The 22,564-nt window shown below is 39.7% G+C and overlaps 1 protein-coding gene across 1 annotated transcript in view; it reads right to left on the bottom strand.

Annotated features, from left to right (window-relative positions):
• stk17a (serine/threonine kinase 17a) overlaps positions 1 to 22,564 on the bottom strand; it is an 80,361-nt gene that overhangs the window by 21,768 nt on the left and 36,029 nt on the right. The window contains exon 2 of the mRNA XM_052016073.1: positions 20,668 to 20,880. Within this exon, the coding sequence (XP_051872033.1) occupies positions 20,668 to 20,880 (213 nt within the window). The remainder of the gene's footprint in view (positions 1 to 20,667; positions 20,881 to 22,564) is intronic.

Below are 22,564 nucleotides of genomic sequence, written 5' to 3'. Positions count from 1 at the left end.
AATATTCCATTCTGCTTTTAATGCTATGAACTCTTACTTAAATAAATAAATAACTGTTTTTTTTATATATATATAAAAAAAGTTCTAAATTATGTCTGATTTAAGGGAGCATATTGCATTTGAATTCATCTTTAATTTCTGCAGTATGACTGTCAATGTAGAATTACATTTGTACTAGTGATAGAACCCATTAATTTACAAAAGATGAATTAGTAACCAATTTAAACCTTTTAGAATAACTGCAATTTTATTTTTTTTTTGAAGGATTGCAGTCAATCTTCAGAAGACCAAGGAAAATGCATACTAGCCTGTTAAGCAAAAGCTGCTTAAAAATAGTGGAATGTAACAGCACAGAGTATTCTAATTTAAAACTACATTCAAAGTGACATTTGGAAATGAGAAAAGCAAAAAACTTTAATTTATCCCAAATTTAATCCTGCTACTTCCAAATCACAGCATCAAAACAGGACACTTGGCCCAATCAGTCTCTCTTGGCATTTTATCTTCAACGAGCAACACATCTAATGCTCTGTTTACGCTCTTTTTCATAGGTCTTTACTCATCTTTTCTTTCGACTACTATTATTAATGTGGCAACAATCTCTACTTCAATTATTAATTTTAGTGACAACCTCTAATTCAAGAAGTTTATTATCTGTATTTCTTACATTTGGTCTCACGTCTCTTTAAACAGGTTCTAAATTCACAACCACTAGAAAAGACTTTCTATATCCACCCAAAACTCATTCTGTCAAAAATTGAAATCCCTCTATCAAAATCACTCAGACATTACTTAACACAACCCTAATTGGTCCAAGTTTTCTCTTCAGTTCAATATTTCTTTATTGGCAACCTGCTGATGAATCTGCTGTAATCTCTTTATTGTCTCAGCATCTCTCTCAATAATTTGAATGCAATATGGCACTCAATATTCAAACCAGTACATCTCCACAATTTCCCTTGTGACATTCAAAATCCTACACTTAGCTGCACTGGAGTTTCACCCACCACTGTTCAACATGATCATTTCAGTGACTTCTTTGATCCCTCCAGTCTCTGCTATCCTGAAGTAACAAGAGAGACACACAACGGGGAGATCTTCTGCTGCCGAGGGCACCAGTTGCCTCTGCTCTGGACAACTTTATGTATTTCAGTGGGGTGCAGGGCATAGTCTTCCACTGAGTGACTGGTTGCCAGCTCATTGGCTTGACCTAGGCAAGCTGCACTGTCAAGACTCCAGCCTCACCCACTGTCAAAGCTTTCAGAATCACTGAATGCCCGTGAATATTAAGGACATTCGAACTCAACCAGGTCCTGTTACAAGACAAAAAACACACACATACAAGACAATTTAGAATACTAAAACTAAAATCAGATACAAAGCTTCACTTCCACTGACAAATGATTTTCTTCCATTCATTTGGATGGACCTGCTGTACTTATGCGAGTTAACCTGGCACAGGCACAGAGTTGGGAAACCTTCAGAATGTCTCGCTGTCCTTTTGGAGTTCACCTGTACAGCACAGGTGCACATGGCCAACACACAGTGCTAAGTACAAGGCAGCACTATAGTCTTCAGTCAGGGTAGCCCTCTTATATGCACATCCATTCGCATTTCACACAATACAGAGTGATTAAATTCTAAATCCACCCCTCCATCCCCACCCCAATCCCTTTTAATTCCCTGTAGGAAAGTGCCAAATTGAGATAGCAAGTTTGAGAACACACAAGTTTTCATTCTGCAGTGCTAGATGCTGAAACTAAACTTGCTGAGCAAAGGAGGCCGAAAGGCGACCTGACGTAGATGTACAAAATTATGAGGGATAGACAGGGTAGATAGAAATCATTTTCCCACATGGTAGCAGTATCAAAAACAAGAGGACGTGGGTTTAAGGTGAGAGGAAGGAGTTTTAAGAGGGATTTAAAGGGGAGAGTTGTGTTTTTCTTTTTAAAAAAAGCAAACATATACATATATAGGTTGATGCCCGGCACTCTCTGCCAGAGGAGGTGGTGCATTCAGTTACAATCACCAAGTCCAGACAGGCACTTAAATACAAGGCACAGAAGGATATAGGCCTAATGCAGGCGAACAGGATTAGCATAGATGGGCAAAAAGCTGGGTGTGGATATGGTGAATCAAAAGGGCCTGTTCTTGTGTCCTACAACTCTAGACTTGTATTAGATATTGTACATAACTGAATTGCAGGTGACAAATTTAAACACATTTAAAATATTTCAACAGAAACTGCATTACATTGCATAAATGTGAGATAATAATAGACAATTCCAGATCATTTTGCTCACTTTGAGGTTTAACACAATGCAATTTTCCCTAAAATATGCAACCATGCCAAGCTGTTCAATTCTAAGCAGCTGTCTGAGACTAGAAGTCCTATGGAACTATTCAAAGAGTGAGGAGATTTTCCCCATCAACCAAACTATAAATGACCCGTTTATCTGTTTTAATAATCTCACTGTGTGTTCTTGCTGTGTTGGCCTACCACATAAATAGTAATTTTATGATGACCTGTCAAGCAACTTTTATCATGGTATATCAATTGTAAATATTGAAAATATTTTATAGTAAAAATTGAAAATATTCAACTTTCTGTTGCAGAGTTGAGGCTTAAGATCATATCACAATGTGAACACTATAATCAAGTCACATGGGAGATCTCAACTAGCAGCAACAATGCTCTGGAGTTGAAGCTCACACTGTTTCTGATTGTGAGATGTTTCACTTGCCTTTTAATGTGTCCTCTATGCAATGCATCCAACCCATGAAGCATACTGTATAATATACAAGAAGTATTTTCTACAGTAATCTGTCAACTTGCAGTCAGCTGCAGTGAAATATTAAAATAGCTTCCAATGAAAAATACTTGCTTCAGAACATCAATTTCAATATTTTATCCAAACCCACAAAATATTGCATAAATGTTTACAAGTGCTCACATTGGAAGCACATCAGATACTGAACCACATGGCAGGCACAGCTGTATACAATTTAAGGCTGCTTAGATATATTTCTCACAAAGCTGGCTTTTAGTAACTGCTGACTTTATCAAGGAGCATCTTTTTGCTCCAAGGATCCTGGCTATACACAGGATAAAGACTCCTACCAATCAGGAAGATTCCATATTTGATCCAGGCAAGTTCAACATTACCCAAGGCAGCAACTGAGATGCACAAATGGCAGATAGGAAGCAAAGGCTTAGTATCCATTCCTGGCAACTGAATAAATGCAAATGTTGGATTAGAACAAAATGGGTTTGGATCAGACCCTAGTGTTCGGGACCCCACTGTCAAATAATTGGCCATCACTTTCCGTCAAGACTCATGTCATACAGAGACAGCACAGAAGCAAGCTTTTTGACCCATCAAGTACCTATTAACTCTACACTAATGAAAGAGAAACAAAGGACTGCAGATGCTGGAATCTAGGTGAAAAACACTGATACTGGAGGAACTCAGCAGGCCAGGCAGCATCCGTGGAGAAAAACAGTCAATGTTTTGGGTCAGGACCCTTCTTCAGGACTGAAGATAGGAAAAGGGGAAGCCCAATATATAGGAGGGAAAAGCGGAGCAGTGATAGGTGGACAAAAGAGGGGAGATGGGGTGGGCACAAGGTGGTGATAGGTAGATGCAGGTAAGAGATAGTGATAGGCAGGTGCGGGGAGGAGGGGAGAGCAGATCCACCGGGGGATGAGTCAAAGGTAAGAAGAGAGGAAAAAGGCTAGGAAAGGGAAGAAGCATGGTTTTTTTGGTGGTGGGGGGGGGGGGGTGGTTTGAGGGGAAGGGGATTACCTAAAAAGTGGGAGAATTCAATATTCATGCTGTTAGGCTGCAACGTTCCCAACTCTACACTAATCACATTTTATTCTCCCCACATTCTCATCTACTGCTCCCAGATCGTACCACTCACCTACACACTAGGGGCAAGTTACAGTGCCTATTGACCTACCTACCTTCATGTCTTTGGGACTTGGGAGTAAATTAGAGCACCTGGAGGAAACGCATGGACATTGGGGAAAATATGCAAACTCCACACAGACAGCACTGGAGATCAGGATTGAACGTGGATACCTGGAGCTGCATGGCAGCAGCTCACCTGCTGCCCACCGTGCCACTCGTGTGATTATAGCTAGTTTATGCAAAGTTCCAAGGGCTCCCATATAGAATTGTAACCAATAAGGGATTAATGTTTCTAGGGAAAGAGCTTAGGTGCAGGAGGAAAAAAGTATTCAAACAACAGAGAAAGGTTTCTTGCATTTCACACTCAACTAGAAAAATAACATTATTATTCCCTTAAATATGGAATGACAAATGTTATTCTTCACCAAACTCACCCTGCTAGCTACAAATTGCACTTTGAATATTCCCAACATTTTCACCTCTAGTATCATGGCCAATTTAATCTGAGGCACTTTGAAACATTCAGATATCAGTGCAAATTGCCCCAAATCACCTATTTTATTTGGTTCAATTTTTTCCCAAAATATTACCCAAAAAGTATTTTAATTCAGCAATAACATAAAATTACAGATCATTAATTTCCATTTACAAATTATTTTTCTTGCGCAGTTTTAAATAATAATCTGAGCTCACACCATCTGCACTAATTAAAAGTTTACATAGAGCAATACAGCATGGATACAGGCCCTTCAGCCCAACAAGTCCATGCTGACCAAGTCAAAAGGAACCCTTCTCAGAAATGCTCCCAATTTCCATGTCAAAACCAACTTTGTCCTGCTTTCTAGGAATTTTTGGAAGTTTAGCTTCATCCCTCCTCTTTCCTCATCTCTGTAAATTTGCCCTTTGCTAATCCAGGTAGAAGAATTTGTTTTGACTTGTCTTTGTGAACACTCCACATGCAAAGGCCAGAAGAAAATGGTGTTACAGCTTTTCTTTAAAAAGGTTGCTCCAGGATCTCCAGGGTTTGCGGAATGCTTAGAATGATTTGCATTGCTTGCATTGATGCACAGTAAGAAGCACTTTAACCTTGGGGGAACAGAGATTAAACAAGATTCTGTGGTTGGTACCCAATCGATGAAAGGGAAATGAAGGTTTGGGGGGAAAAAAGGTCAGGGGAAAAAAAAGGTCAGAGTAAAAAGCCACTAGTCCTAACATTTACTTGGGTCATGGAAGGGGAAATAAGGATTTTCACTTGCAAAAAACTTGTTAGTACTTCCTTCCTGGGAGTACTACAGAATGTTTCAACATTTTTCTGAAGGCTTTCAAATTGCTGGGCAGATTTCCTATTCATCAGGAATGCAATTGTAGAGCAAGATGCCACATAAAACTGAAGTTGTAATAAGGTGTGGTCAGCCAATTTTAAGTGTCCAGTCACACAGAAGTAAAATTTGTTGTGCCTGGGGGAACATGGTCCACAAGCAGAGAAACAAAGACCTCATGGATGTAGTCTCTGTTCACTCCATTTACCTGCTGAGATTCTGGAGGACTGCAAATTCCATCATCCATATGTTAAAAATAAAAATCCAATTAAAATGGAAATGTGCAGCCTCCTTCCAAAGATTCTGTGGATCAACATGCCTTCTGAAATCATACCAATTACCTGGCCCTACCCTGGTAAAACAAGGAGCATAATGGGGAGGAATTCAAATATGTTAACTTCCAAACTTTCATTTTCCAACCTCCTCTTTCTCCCCCACCCCACTCAAGTTGCAATTTCACTTCTAGTGCAATGCTAAAAATAAATAGAAATACCTTGATGTATATAAACATTTAATTATTTAAAGCACAAGATTGGCAAGTTATAGGGAGCATGCAAGGAGTTTACAAAAGAACTCCAAACACCAGCAGAATATGGTATACAAAGGACAGCACAAGAAGTTTAATAACCGAAAGAAAGCAACTAGATCAAAGTGTACAAAGGGAACAAGTTTAATAGCCTGTTCAGCCTTTATTAATTAGCTGATTGTCCATTTCTGCAAAATTAGCACCTCTGAAACACGCTGGTCACTTTTTCCATGAACAAAAACATAATAGAAGCAGGAGTAGGCCACTGGGCCCGTCAAGCCTGCCTACCATGAAGTATGATTATGGCCAATCTGTCCCAGGATTCAGCTCTTCTTCGGTGCCAGTTCTCATTGCTCTCAATTTCCCAATCTTTTAAAAATGTATCTACTTCCTTTTTAAAACCCTTCATTGATCTGGCCTCTACAACCCTTTGGTGAAAATTCCTGAGATTCACCAACCTCTGCAAGAAATTCTGACACACCTCAGTCTTAAATGACCAACCCTTAATCTTGTAATTATGTCCCCTCATTCAAGATTCTTCCACTACTGAAAACATCTCAACATCTACCCTATGATGCACTTCAAGATCACCCCTATTCTTCTAAACTCCAAAGAATACAAATCTATGCTTTTTTTTTTAAATACAAGCAACTCACAACAGTCCTCTCATCACAGAAATTAGCCGAGTGTCTCCCTTTTGGACTGCCTCCGATGCAAATATATCTTCTCTTAAATAAGGGGATCAAAACTGTGGCTCAACATTACCTTGTACAATTGTAACAATACTTTCCTATTACTAAACTCCAAGTCTCTTGCACAAAAGGCCAAAATGCAATTTGCCTTTCTAATTACTTGCTGCACCTACTTGCTACTTTTTTTGATTCATGCACAAGAACTCCTAGATCTCTCTGAATTTCAGTGGAGGTGAATTGGAAGTGGGAATTAGGGTTTACTGATCTCATTATAACATTTAAAATTGAAGCCTATATGATATGGGTGTTTAAGCCAAACAGCTTCCTTTGTGGAGTAATTTTCAACTTGCCTCTCTCCAAGCATGTTACAGCTACCACATAATATCCAAGTTACTCTACTATATCCTAAAATGATATTCTTAATTTCTATCTGGATCAAGACCAGCTTTCACTATCATCTCAAGGAGTTTGCTGCATTGACTATCTATTTACTCATGAAAGATTAAGATATCTTTATTAGTGACGTGTACATCGAAACACAGTGAAATGCATCTTTTGCGTGGTGTTCTGGGGGAAGCCCACAAGTGTCGCCACACTTCTGGCACCAACATAGCATGCCCACAACTTCCTAACCTGTACATCTTTGGAATGTGGGAGGAAACCGGAGCACCCGGAGGAAACCCACGGAGACATGGGGAGAACATACAAACTCCTTACAAACAGTGGCTGGATTTGAACCCGGGTCGCTGGCGATGTAAAGCATTACGCTAACCGCTACACTACCGTGCCTGCGGTTCCGCAAATTAAATGTGAATCTACCTCCCTTTGGTGCATCCCATGGAAAGTAAATTGGGAACAGATGTTCTTGGGGAAGTGCACAATGGAAATGTGGAGGTTGCTTAGGGAGCACTTCTGGATAGGTTCGTCCCATTGAGGCAGGTTAAGGATGGTAGAGTGAAGGAACAGTGGTCGACAAGAGATGTAGAATATCTGGTCAAGAGGAAGAAAGAAGCTTTCCTGAGGTTTAGAAAGCATGGATCAGACAGGGCTCTGGAAAGTTACAAGGTAGCCAGGAGGGAGCTGAAGAATGGACTTAGGAGAGCTAGAAGGGGGCATGAGAAGGCCTTGGTGAGTAGGATTAAGGAAAACCCCAAGGCATTCTACACGTATGTGAAGAATAGGAGGATGACTAGAGTGAGGGTAGGACCAATCAGAGATAAAGGGGAAAACGTGTGCCTGGAGTTGGAAGAGGTAGGGGAGGTCCTTGATGGATACTTTGCTTTGGTATTCACCAGTGAAAGAGACCTTGACGTTTGTGAGGATGGCGTACAGCAGGCTGATACATTAGGGCATGTTGACGTGACGAAAGAGGATGTGCTGGAACTTTTGAAAAACATTAGGATAGTCACTGGGGCCGGACAGGATGTACAGTATCCAAGGTTATTACAGGAAGCGAGGGAAGAGATTGCTGCGCCTTTGGCAATGATCTTTGCATCCTCACTGGCCACAGGAGTAGTGCCAGACGATTGGAGGGTGGCAAATGTTGTTCCTTTGTTTAAGGGAGTAGGGATAACCCTGGGAATTACAGACTAGTGAGTCTTACTTCAGTGGTGGGCGAATTACTGAAGGAGATTCTTAGAGACAGGAGTTATGGGCATTTGGAGAAGCATAGGCTGATTAGGGACAGTCAGCATGGCTTTGTGAGGTGCAGGTTGTGCCTCACAAGCCTGAATGAATTCTTTGAGGAAGCACATTGATGAAGGTAGAGCAGTGGATATGGTGTACATGGATTTTAGTAAGGCATTTGATAAGGTTCCTCATGGAAGGCTCATTCAGAAAGTCAGGAAGCATGGGATCCAGGGAAACCTGGCTGTGTGGATTCAGAATTGGCTCGCCCAGAGAAGACAGAGGGTGGTGGTAGATGGAGCGTATTCTGCCTGAAGGTCAGTGACCAGTGGTGTTCTGCAGGGATCTGTCTGGGACCCCAATCTGTGATTTTTATAAATGACTTGGATGAAGATGTGGAAGGGTGGGTTAGTAAGTTTGCCGATGACACAAATGTTGGTGGTGTTGTGGATAGTGTCAAAGGTTGCTGTGGATTACAACAGCACATTGATAGGATGCAACTACACTCTTGACATCTTGGAACATCCCTTGCTCAAGATTAGATTGGAGAACCCCATTAAACAAGCTGGTGTGACTGCACTTATTGACCATTTCTAGTTTGAGGTATTGCTACTATACCTTCTCCTTTTTGCTACTCTGGTACCAATGTTCCCACAATAGAGTTAAGTGGGAAACTTCAAGATTCCAATTAAGAAGGAATGATGATACATATCCAAGATGGGATTTTAAATCACCTAAAGGAGAAATGGGAAGCAACAATGTTCTCATATGAGACATAGCCATTGGTAGAGATTTTTCAAAACTTGCTAAATTCAGGGAGGGTACCGGAAGATTGGAAAATAAGCAATGCAACTTCCTAGTTCAAAAAGAGGAAGACAAAACATGCTCTACTCTAAGCTAATTAGTTTAACATCTATTGTCGGCAAGATGTTGTCAGAATTTTGGAAAGCTAAACATAATCACACCTAATCGACATGGTTTCATGAAAAACATATTATATTTGATATATTTGCTTGAATTCTTTATGGATGTGACAGGGAGAGTTGATAGAGGGGAACCCGTTGATGTAGTCTATTGAGATTTCCAAAAGGCATTTGACAAGGTGCCACATAAGAGACTGGTGGATAATTTAAGAGCCCAAGGTACGGGGGTGGGTGGAAAGATGTGTGTTAGTATAGTTTGTAAACTGGCTGTCTCATTAAAAAAGTTGGAATAAATGGGTCCATTTCAAGCTGGAGAAATGCAACTAGCAGACTACCCCAGGGATTGGTTCAATCCAGGATACAAATATAGGCAGAATAGCACATTACGATGAGGACATTGTGATGGGACATATTTAGATTGAGTGATTGGGGAAAACCTGGCAAATGGAGTTTAGTGTGAGGAAGTACAAGGTCATGCACTCCAGTAAAAGGAATCAAAAGGTGGATTATTACAGTGTACCCCTGCATTACAGAGAGGTTGAGTTCCCAGAAAACCACCTGTATCACAATTTTCCATAACAATCCCCCTCTTCTCCCCCACCCCCCAACCACTGAATCCCATGTTATAGATTGAGGTGCATTCCTACAGGAAGTTTTTCACTCAACAGTAATGCTCCTAGAGAAAAGGTTGCTGTTTTAACAAGATATGGACGTTGTGATACTTGATAAAATATTGTTGTGCAAGCATCAAGAGATTGCCTTGACAGTTTCCAAAGCAAATCCCTTAAGTGGCCTCCCACTGTGAACTTCCTGACACTGATGCAATATTACCTGCCACATGTTAGCTCAAACAAGGATGCTTTTCAAATACTTCTGTAGGAAGTTCACTATTGGAGGCATTTTAAAATACAAGTTATACAATAATATCAGCATCCATGATTGAGTTTTGATGGAGGGAAGATCAGTGATGAACCAGATGAATAGGGTTAGACAAGGAACTTTTGGCCCTAAAAATATGTTTTACTAATTAACTGAATTACAATTGTTCTAAACCTCAACCCCAGTTACTTGGCTTGGCTCTGAATACTCTTGCCTCACTTTCATGACAAGTTTTGTTGTGATATCCCAAGGCTAAAGAGACTTGTTTCTCATGACCACCATAATCTTCTTGCATCAGATATACCTCCTGCCATTATCATCTCTTTGAGTTCAATTATTATTTTTCCCTTAAGTGGCCTTCCACTGTGAACTTCCTGACACTAATAATATTACCTGCCACATATTAGCTCAAACAAGGATTGGTGCCACACACAGTCAGATAACACCTTGATGTCAAGAGCAGCTTTTGCCTTAATAGCTGAGCGAATAGTGGGAAGCATTTAAGCAAAACACATTTTAAGAATTATGGCTTGTGGGCTTTCCTGACAAATTCAAATGTCTTAAAACCAGAATTACCTGCAGTCACACTTAGCAAGTATCCAATAGTTAAATGAATGAAAACAAAATCCTGAATAACCACCTGCAACGTTAGCTTCATTTCCCTCTCCACAGTTGCAGCCCAACCTGCTAAGTATCCCCAGTGTTTTTCAGTTCAGACTTCCAGCATCTGGAACTTTGCTTTCACAGTAACCAAACGAACTGAGCAAAATCAAAATTTATAGACCCCTGTTAAACAAGACCAGAAAATAGCAAACACAGAAGAAAGCATCATGGACAAGTTACTAAATAAGTGCAACACAAGTCATGGTCTCAGCTACAGTGTTATTTCTCCCCCGCGCCCCCCACCCCCAATAAGGAAATCCTGATAATTTGAAGTCAGGGGTATGCATAGTGTATTCAAGGTCTAAAACAAAAAAGACAAAAGAAAATCCCAAAGGTCACCATTCTCACACTTTAGTTTCATTTGAACTTCTGCTATTCTTCTCTCATGCACATTGGATTCCGTCCTTTATGATCAACTCTCCTCCTGTCAACATACAACTGAAGTAAATTATATGAAGATACTGGTGTAGTCATGCATGATTGCTCAGACACTGAGGAATAGGACTAAGTGTCAAGTAGAACCAAGTCATTTTAAAATAAGATGGTGGATGACAATCTAAACAAGAGCAATAGACCTCAGGATTAGAAAATAAAGCATCCGATCAGCTGAGTGGCATCTTTAAATTCAAGTCGTTCAGTCCAGCTGAGGATACTCCCATAATCACTGAACAAGGTATTAACCAATGACCCACTTTGCAGTCACACAGTTCAGGAGACAAAAACTGATTTTAAAAATACCACTTCGGAAGGGCCAATTAAGCAGGTGTTGTGGAAAATGGTGCATCAATTCAGTTCTAAAACGACTATAGTCTTAATGTAGTGGATAAATATTAAAGTTGCACATTTTTACTGATTCAGACTTCATTTTGCCATCATGGATCTGTATTTGCCTTCATCAAATTTACAGACCACTTAAATGTGAAACATAATCCATAGCAAGAAAGGATAGACAAACCTATTGAGATTTACTTCTAAGAGTTTCATTGTCCAGACTTTTAGAATAATCTATACAGATTCCAAAACAAAGAAGGTTTGCTCATTTTGGCATGGATCAAGAAATGAACTCATTATACAAAAGTTGCCCTCACAAATCCACTGTGGAAAAATAAAATCCAACTTCCCCTTATGAAAACAATTTGCACTCAAGTGAAAGTTTGCTATGAATAGCATCCTGCCCTAACTAAATAGTGAGCCCCTGGTAACTGAAGGGTCCTCTTTACTCAAAGCTGCTTCAGGCCATGAACAAGGACCGTCACGTGCAACTGAAAGCACAATGACATAAATGAATTCACAGCAGGAAACCAGTGAGCAATGAGGCCAAGTTTATGTGCCAGATGTATTGCTACTTTTGATCTCCAAACAGGCATTAAAAGTACATGGCTGTGCTGTCTAATTCCTCTATAAAATCTATCACTAGTCAAGTACACTCAGTGGCTTAAACTAGAAATATTTTCCATACTTTGTTATAATATATAGGGTCCTGTGAATACAAAATCTGCATTATTCACTACAAAGATAATAATAATTCTACACATTACATTTCTTCATAGCCAGTCCCTCAGCATAGAGAGCAACTTGCTTCCAGTGCAGTTTTGTGGGTTCTAAGTTAACTATTGAAGCCAATGTGGGAACTGCAAACTCTTGCACAGATAGGGCAGGTGGCGGCTACCAAGTCAGACAGATGACTAGTTCGTGAAGCAGTGTACTCCTTCCGCCACCACACAGGGCGTCCGTGTGCTCCCAACACATGTCCGAGGTTCTCAATACCACCACAAATGCTCCTTCTCCACTTTGAGCAATCATGAGCCAGAGGTTCCCCAGACTTAGTGAGAATTTTATACTTCGTCAAGGAAGCTTGAGTACATCCTTGAATCCTTTTTCTCTGTCCACCTGGTAATCTCCTACAAGAGAGCTCAGAACAGAGTGCCCGTTCTTGGAGTGCTGGTGTCAGGCAGGCAAATGACATGATCTACCCAAGATCACAGACTGCAAGTAAATAGGATCTCAATACAGGAGATGCTGCCCTGGGAGAGGATGCCGATGTTGATTTGCTTGTCCTTCCAGTAAATATGGAAGATTTTGCAGAGATAGCATTGGTGGTATTACCCTCCAGTTAATCTACAACAGTCTGTTGATGGGAGGACAAGATTTACGCTTTTATTCATCTGCAGGAAAGCTTTAAACAGGGCTTCTTCAATTGTCAAAAGAATACAAACATATGCTTATGCACTGTTTTAGCTGCAGTCTCCATTTAATATGGAATGGAATTAATTTCTTGCCCAACTTCCCTTCAAACAAAATAAGTTGTACTGTTGCTGTTATAACATATGTGAGACACCAAAGAAATCAAGCCCTGCCACTGCCCTCAAACAATGAAACCTTTCAGCATTTATCAATTTAATTTCCATTGAGATGAGGTAATAAACTGAAGAGTTCTTTCAATCATATCACTGAGCATACACAAGACAATAGAAGTAAATCTGCAACCACAATTTGATTAAAACACTTTCAAATAAGTGGAGCTTTAAACAGCAAACAATTGGTCAAAAGTCATGACTCATTTTCCCAATTAATTGCTGTCCAATGTATTAGTAATGGTTTGCATAAATATTCTTAAATGTTTTCTACGCACAATCTAGCTTCAAAATTTTTATTTTTGTTTGCATGCTGTATGAAAATTATGCTCATCATTCAAATATTATGTTTCCGAATACAAATGATTGGGTAACCGAATGCATGTAGTGTAATAAAAATGAGCTTCAAATTATGGTGGACTATTTTGCACATTTTGTTACACATTCTACTAGTAGAACAAAAGTTTCCAGTTCCAAATAAGCTCCCTAAATGAAGTTGCTGCTTAACCCATACAGATTTTATTTTATTATTATTGTTCAGTTTAAGAAATCAATGAAAGAAAAGCACTTAGTACACTTCAGGTCAATGATCTTTCATCTAATGAATGGTCAATGACCTGAAACATTAAATCTCTCTCCCTCCTGCAGTTTTGTTTCAGATTTCCAGCATCTGCAGTATTTAGCATTATGAACACCGTACCTCAAAAGAAACTGAGATTAATTAATCCTGTTACTTTGCACATGGCCAGAGCCAAAATAGCTTGCACTACTTGGATTAGGAAACCAACTCTGATGGATTGCATGAACTCATCCTGAAGACTTCTGCTAATTGATTTGCTCAGTCCATAAAGTTATACTTGAACAGGATTATGGCATTACCTTTAACAAGCACCCATTATTTCTTCATTTACACTCCGTCCAAAGGGAAGGCTGCTGTTAGGTGCCCAGAATTATCCCACCATTGTTTTCCATGACTCCTCAGTTCTCATCTCCACTCAAGTTTCAACTTTCTGTCATTCTGAACAAAGGTCCTTTCTTAAAATATTATATGATCAGAACAATCCTTCTTCCCCCATTCTCTGCCACTTCTTTCCATGCTGCATACCTTGTCAAAAATATTTCAGACAATATATGGGAGAACTTCAATAACCACATCTTTTTTATTGTGTCAATACCATAACCAAACAACAAAACTACATCCATGGTTCATGTGTACTTGTGGTGTCAACTGCAACAAAGGGAAGCTTGCTAACATATGGCCAAATACACTAGCAACTCCTGTCAACATCTGCTTGTTCAATTTGTATTGGCTGGGTATTTCTACAATTCACTTCTGTTCAGATTTATATACAAACCTATAGGTCTTGCTTCACCATTTTGCCATTTGCAACACATGAATGAATAATTAAAAGGTGCCATCTGGCTCAAATACCTAATTGGAAGCACAAACCCAAGACTCCAAATGTGTTATGCAAATACAACTTTACACAATGTTGTTATTTTCACAAAATTTAACGTGAAGCAGGATTCTTCTTTTATTCCTTTGTGGGATGCAGTAATCACTTGCAAAGATGGCATTTATTATCCAGCCGTTATTTGTCCCCACACTGAGGCATTTGGACCACTTTAGACAGCAGTAAGAGTCAACCAGACTGGGGGGGGGGGGGGAAGGGTGGACACAAAGGGCAGACCAGCCAAGGTTGGTCGATTTTCTTCGTGAAGGGCATTAGTGAACCTGATAGGTTTTTCCCCAAAAATCAAGCAGTTTCACAGTAGGTCTAGCTTTTCAAAAAAATAATCAGATTCAATTAGCTACTTGCATCCAGGTGCACTGCAGGAGAGGATGAAGAGTGACAGCGAAAACAGTGATAGGGATTTCATAGAGGGCAAGGAAGGCATTTCTGTGGCCACAGGACTCAACTCCAGAATGGGACCTTGTCCTCCTCGTGTCAGAGCCAGAGTTCTCTTTAAACAGCTGGCAATGGGTGAACAACCAGAAGTTGTAGTTCCTATCAATACCAATGAGAAAGGTAGAAAAAAAAGAGATGAAGTCCTATGCACAGATCTTAGGGAACCGGGAAAGGAGATCAAAAAGCAGGACCTCAGGATTACTTCCAGTGCCATGTGCTCACTACTATAGAAAGGAAAGAGCAAATGAATTAGTGGCTGGAGAGATGCTGCAGGAGTAGGGGCTTTAGATTAATGCATTTCTGAGACAGGTGGGGCATATACAATTCAGACAGTTTATACCTCAGCAGGTGGGATTAGTATCCTCCTGGGAGGGGTGGGGGTTGTTTAAACTAGATTTACAAAGGGATGGGAACCAGGGAAAATGAGTAGGAGAGAGAGGAGAAAAAGAGAGAAACAAAAAAGTTGTGTAAAAGAAGTTGTGTAAGTAGTGTAAAAAAAAGGCAAGGTATGTGGCAAATGGGATCAAAGGAAACATGTTAAAAAGGACAAAACTACAGATTCTATACCCACACACACTAGCAACAATGTAGATGAATTAATGCACAAGTAGAAATAATTGTGCAAGATCTAGATGCTATTATGGAACAGTCACTTCAGGTGACTAAAGATGGGAGATGAATGTTCGAGGGTATTTGTCATTTAGGAAGGACAGACAAAAAGGAAAAAGGAGGTGGAGCAGCATTATTAAAAGAATAATATCAGTACAATAGTGAGAAATGGCCTTTGCTAGGCAGATCATAATGTAGAATTAAAAATCAATTGGAGTGGAGTTAAGAAAATGCAAAGTGCAGAAAACAAGTGGGAGTTATTAATAAGGGGGCAATGTAGTTATTGTAATATGGTACAAATCAGGAAAATAGAAGTGTACCTAACAGAGGTAATAGCACGGAGGGGAGGGAATGGGGGACTTTAAAATCACAGAGTCATACAGCACAGAGACAGGTCCACTATACTAATGCCATTCGGCAGCCCACGGTACACTGGTCTTCTATGCTATGGTGATACAAGTGTTCATTTAAATACGTAAATGTCTTGAAAGCACCCACTTCCATTGCTCCCTCGGGAAGTGTGTTCCAGATTTCAACCACCCTCTGAAAACTCTTCTTCAAATCCCCTCTAAATCCTTTACCCTTTGGTTATAGGGAGCTCTGCTAAGTGGAAAAATTTCTCACCATCTACCTTATCTGGGCCCTTCATAATTTTCGCTCAGATCTCCCCCTCAGCCTTCTCCATTACAAAGAAAACAAACCCAGCCTATCCAGTCTCTTGCAGAATGAGCATAGGTATTCAGTCGCCTCGTCTGTGCTCGGTTTCAACAACATAGAGGAGGCAACATCAGGTGCATCGAATGCAGTAGACAAGTTTGGAGGAGGTGCAAGCAAATCTTTGCTTCACCTGGAAGGGGTATTTTGGGCCCTGGATAGTCATGAGGGAGATTGTTCAAGAAAAAGTGTTGCAGAACAAGTGAAGGAGCAGGTGAGAATGAGCAACTGAAGGAAATTAATTTTAGTAAAACTATACAGTGGCTCCCTGGGTTATAAATAACCTGTCTTATAGAAATCTAACTTTATGCAAGTTCTCCCATACATTTTTTTTAAAATGTAGTTTACAAGCCAATAATAATAATAATGTTTTGTGGAATTCATTAATGACTGGATACAGTATATATTCCATTAGTGCTACCAATCAGGAATTACTAGGCATGCAACTAATTTTTATTTATAAAGGGGGAACTTAAATTAATGATTGTGAAATTTTAATAGAAAACAGATACACGGGAAAGTTAAAATCTGAATATTAGATTGATGAATAGTAATTTTTCAAAACTGGATGCAGCTTGTCCCACAGGACTATAATATCTGTGCCACTGTTTCCCTATCCACTATGTCAATCACACACAGGTCACTAATCCAGCATGCCTATGTGGTTTTGACAGAACTCTCATCTCAATTCCAAGTGGGAATAATTCCCAATAAGCATAGATAGTTGTATCAGATAACATCACATGCTTTTATATGGCCTTGTTAACATAAAAGACATCCATAAGTGAGTTTTTGTTAATTAGACTGTCAAACATGTAGTATTTTCTAGTGTCAGCGTGGATCAACTGATGAAACTTTTCTCTCAGCCAGTAGTTTGCAGATTCAATTGTGAAGTTGGGTGACACTTCAATCAAGTATAGACAGAGGCAATGATACACTGCCAAGGATGCAGCCTTTTGGATGTTAAAGTCCTATGTGAGTGCAGGAGTCCTTTTCAAAGCATTGGCTCTCAGTGTTCTTGCTAATATTAACAACCACCAACAAAAGTAATTTAGTTACTCAATTTTCTACAGGATACGAGCACAAATTGACAATTGCACTTTCCTGCATAAATGATGACATCATTTCAAAAGTAATTAGGCATAAAAGAACTTTATTAGCATACCTTACCAATGTGAGCAAGTACGGGATTAAGTATTTATTTCTCTGTTCTATTTTGAGAAAACAGCAAAAAAATTCTTAATCAGTATTTTGGTGGTTTCAGACCAACAGATTTTCCACATATTGGATGTTACACCCATTAGTATCCCAACTCACTTTTGTTTTTAGAAGATGTTATACAGTGATATCATAAGTTTTCCAGTGAACCTCATTAGTTTAAAGGGGGTGCGGGAACAGGGACACTAGTGAGCCAGATACCTAATCATTGGGATTTTGAAACAATTGGATAGCAGATTATTGCAGTTTTACTGGACAACCTCCCAAAATTTCCTGTCCTCTATCATGGAGGTGCTAGACAACAGTAAACGAGAGTCTGGATCAGCCACCATCTCTGGCAGAGTTGACAGGCTCCATCCGTTCCCTTGGCACGAATAAAATTCCCAGAAGTAACGGTTTACTGGCAGGGTTGTACTCAGCTCTGTGGGATGGGATGAGATGGGCCTGGGCCTGGACCTGGACCTGCTGGAAATGTATAACGCCATGCTTCTGGCTAGCAACATGTCAGAGTCCACGAGGAAGGGCATTATCACCCTCATCAACAAGTAGGAGAGCGAGAGCGAGAGCACCAGAAATTGGAGACCCATTTCACTGTTGAATGTGGATTATAAGATCCTGTCCAAGGCCATCGCCAACCAGATCAAGTCTGCTCTGGGACAGGTGATCCACCTAGACCAAACCTGTGCTGTACCTGGCAGGAAAATCTCTGACAGCCTTGCACTGCTCAGGGATAAGATATCTTTATTAGTCACATGTACATCGAAACACAGTGAAATACATCTTTTTGCATAGTGTTCTGGAGGGCAGCCCGCAAGTGTCATCATGCTTCCGGTGCCAACAGAGCATGCCCACAACTTCCTAACCCGTACATCTTTGGAATGCGGGAGGAAACTGACGCAGACACGAGGAGAACATACAAACTCCTTACAGACAGTGGCTGGATTTGAACCCAGGTCGCTGGCGCTGTAAAGTGCTGTGCTAACTGCTACACTACTGTGCCTGCCCCATACCAGATATCAGAGGATACCAGAGAGGTGGGTGCCTGCCTACTCAGCTTGGACCAGGAGAAGGTCTTCAGCAGGATATCACACCCATACACAGTGGACGTGCTCTCCAAAATGGTTTTTGGGAAGGAATCAGAAATTAGATCCAACTGCTCTACACATATCTATAATGCGATCCAAATCAATGGGTGGGAGACAGATAGCTTCGACACTTTACTCTGTATTGTTTTTACCTGTACTACCTCAATGCACTCTGTACTAACTCAATGTAACTGCAGTGTGTAATGAATTGACCTGTATGATCGGTATGCAAGACAAGTTTTTTTTACTGTACCTCAGTACAAGTGACAATAATAAACCAATACCAATCAAGTCTGGAGTCAGGCAAGGTTGTCCACTCTCCTGTCTGGTTTGTGTGCTGCATAGAACACTTTGCCAAATCCATCAGGAAGGACGAGTGCATAAGAGAGGTTACGTTACTAGGCAGTGGAGGCACACAAGTCAAAACCTCCCTGTACATGGATGATGCTGCCGTCTTCTGCTCGGATCCACAGTCAGTTCGCAGACTCATCAGCATCTGTGACCAGTTCGAGTTGGTATCGGGGGCCAGAGTCAACCACAGGAAGAGTGAGACCATGTTCTTTGGTAACTTTCCCTGCTGATCCAATGTCCCCTTCACAGACAGGCCCAACTACCTGAAGGTGCTGGGGATCTGGTTCAGAAGGGCTGAGGTGTGCAATAAGAATTGGCTGGAGCGGATTGGGAAGTTTAAAAAAAACTGGGTTTGTAGAAATGGTGTTCTCTGTCAATAACTAGGAAGAACTTGGTGAATATGCTCTCAGGGCTGCTGTACTTGGAGAAGGCGTGGCCTGTTCCTCGCTCCTGTGTTTTTTCTTTAAAGTTTACATTACTGAATGTAACGTGAATGTTAAGGTTGTTTTGCACTGTTTCTTCCTTTGTATATACTTTTTCAAATCATAAATAAAGTCTGTTTTTGAAATAAAAAAGTTTTACTGTGCAAAGATGAAGCAGGGTTGTTTCTAATTTTGGCAAACATTTACCTGAAGGTTAAGCATATAAAGAGAAAAAAAAATGTAAAGGTTTTCTTTTTCCTCTGTCCCTAGAAAGGATACTTCAGAAAAAATAAACATTCCAGCTAGTTAGTATGCACTTACTTATTACAACAGAGGAGGAAGAAAAATTTAGTTCATTGTGCCCATGCTGGTTCTCAGCAGAGCAATCCCAACAGTCCCATTTGCCCCACTGCTCAATTCATTTTATTGCTGCAACTTACTTGCTATCACATGCCTATCAACTCCCCTTTGATACTTACCAACATTCTTTACAATGGCCAATTAAACTATCAGCATAGCTTTGGCATGTGGGAGGGAACCAAAGCAGCTATAGGAAACGCACGTGTTTACAGGGAGAACCTCCAATTTCCACACAAATAGTACCAGAGGTCAGGATTAAACCTGGGTCCCTGGAATTGCAATGCAGCAGTGTGAACTGCTGAACCATTAAGGTGTCCATCTGTTCTCCCTCCATCTTTGCTTGCATTGAAGTTGAAAGTAATCTTTTATGTTCCTTGCTTTCAAGGGCAGGGGCAGAGATACCAAAAAGCCAACAGCTGATAATTACAAAGTTTATCTAAAGGGCGCAACCCAATATTACACTGTGCTGATAACCTTATCACACTGGTGGCAGAGAGAGCCAGGAAAACTAACTTGCATAATAGCATGAAGGGTGCTTCTCTACTTCTTTTACTGAAATGGGATCGGTGTGTCACTTTGTCCACCATAACAAGAGTACCAAGTGACACATCGTACTCCAAGAGATTCTGTTTTCGGTGACCCTTTTGTTGCATCGATTCCAGGACTAACACAGCTCACAGAATAACAGATTATTTGGAACAAGGATTGGCAGGAGCTGGAAGTGGATAAAATACAACCGAACGCAAAAGACATTATGTTAATGAACAATGGAATTTGCTTTTTACTTGTCTACTCTGTCCACAGGTTAAGTATTTGGACGTCAAAACAAGATGATAAAAGTGGCAGAATATTTCATTGCCCACTAATAGCACTTATCAGTTTAAAAAGTACAAATATGTTTTGTGAAAAAGATTCTGAATAACCCATGTAAAGAATCACTTACAAAATATGTTTTTATATAGTTCTCACAAAGGCTTAGCAATTTTAATGAACTCATTACTCCAATGGTGCCCTTATCCAGCAATTTGCCCAGTGTATCCTTCACACACCCCAAGATTGAAAAGAAGAGTTAACAGGGGAAAGAATTAAAAGATATACTTACTATTCCAAAACCAAGATCATTTCTGATGCCGTCTCATATACCTCATACAGGTTGATGACCCAAGGATTGGATTTAGCCAATTCTAATACTGCAATCTCATGAATAATTTCCATTCGGCAGTCTTGACCCTTCCTTCTTTTTCTCATAAATTTGGCAGCATACTCCTTTCCCGTTGCCTTTTCAGTGCACTTCTTAACGACTGCAAATTTGCCTCTGCAAGGAACAAAAATGTTTCCACATTTAAATAGACAACATATATTCAAGGTTTCTAAGTAGTTTTAAGATCTCAATTTCTTAAATGACTTAAAACAATTTCGATTCTTCTGTTGACATCATTTTTCATTTTAAAAGAAATTTAAGAAACCACCTAAAATTAAAAAAGGTATACATTTAGGAGAAAAACAAACAAGACAAATTGCTTAGAATTTAGGTTGCATTTTAAAATGTCATTAAAATTCACTCAGTTTTAAAACCTGTTCCAATTTAAAACTGTCCTAAATAGTATATAACCATTTTTCATTAATTCAAGCAGTCATAGGTAATGACTTGTAGGAACCTGTAATGAAACTAAACATATGCAATTAATAATTAGGCGTAGGAAAATAAAATTAGAGGCTTCAGTGCAACTTCTGCTGATTCATTGGTTCACCATAATAGAAAGTGTTAAAACAAAAAGTAGCTATTTATATGAAAGTGAAAAGAGAACAATTCTTAACCAGTGGCAAAATAGTTTCATGATGCATTCCTCTGATGACCCAAAAATTGCAAGAACTTGCAATTGCTCAGATAGACTAAAATCTGCAGATTTTCAGATTTTCCTATTAAGATCACTTCCTTGCAGGAAAAGTCCCAAGCAAAAGTCTTGGCCACCCAGGAATGCAATATGCTCCACCTTCCTATACTTCAGAAACACAAAAACATTGACCAGAAAATTTAAAATCTGTATTATTATACCCCACAACTTCATCTCAATAAACATTACTCAAAAAGTTCAATCTACTCTGGAAGATAGACCCAAGACTTATTTTGGCATATCTAAACACAGCTGCAAACAATTTGGCTTTGTTTTTCTGCACTAAGACTCACTCTTTGAAAAAAATAGTTTTCTGACCAACTCTGAATAGTTGGATGAATATTTTCCGCATTACTTAAAGCCAAAAATAACTAGGTTTCACTCACAAAAGAAAAAAAGTTTGGTGCACGGATCATAGACTGCATTTCCAAGCTTCAAATCCCCGCATGTTTATTGCATTATTGTACTTCCTAAATCAAGTCATGGGGTATGGAGCAAAGGACTCAATCATTGGGACTTGCAATGCAGGATGGTGCTCCCTTCTTCAATTATGAAGTAGTTTCCCATTTTGGCAATTTATCAAAAGGAAATAGACTACCAGGCTGAGAACAGCACTGACAACAACATGAACTAGGCTCGTTTTAGATACCGGTTTGACTGCAATGTCATTTTCCACTGTCAATCATGAGGACCGTAACTAAATGGCCTTGAGAGCAGAGTTCCTAAAATGGTACAATAGTCTTTTCACCACTGCAGAAATATTGTTGGCAGACAACACATGCTAACAGAAACCTGGGGACTGAATAATTCTTCTCAGCCAAATTCAAATGATCCTTCAGTGAGAAAAGCCAATCAAATCTGTAAAATGTTTGAGTGTATGCACAGGTCTCCCATGGCACTACTTAGAGAATGTGTTGCTAGATATATTTACCATATGTGACTAAATGTCAAATTCTATTCTTTATATCTTTTTTAATTTGAGTTTGAGGACTGACATCCGTAAGTGCTCATTTGTTTTTGAAAAACTGCCACTCAGTAGTACTGATAAATGCCTTATGCATTTTTCTTTCTTTTTGCAACAAAAATTGGACTAGAGATTTAACA

The sequence above is a fragment of the Pristis pectinata genome, chromosome 5 (assembly GCF_009764475.1).
Source record: "Pristis pectinata isolate sPriPec2 chromosome 5, sPriPec2.1.pri, whole genome shotgun sequence".
In the NCBI taxonomy this organism is placed as follows: Eukaryota; Metazoa; Chordata; class Chondrichthyes; order Rhinopristiformes; family Pristidae; genus Pristis; species Pristis pectinata.
This window is presented reverse-complemented; position numbering and strand designations above follow the sequence as displayed.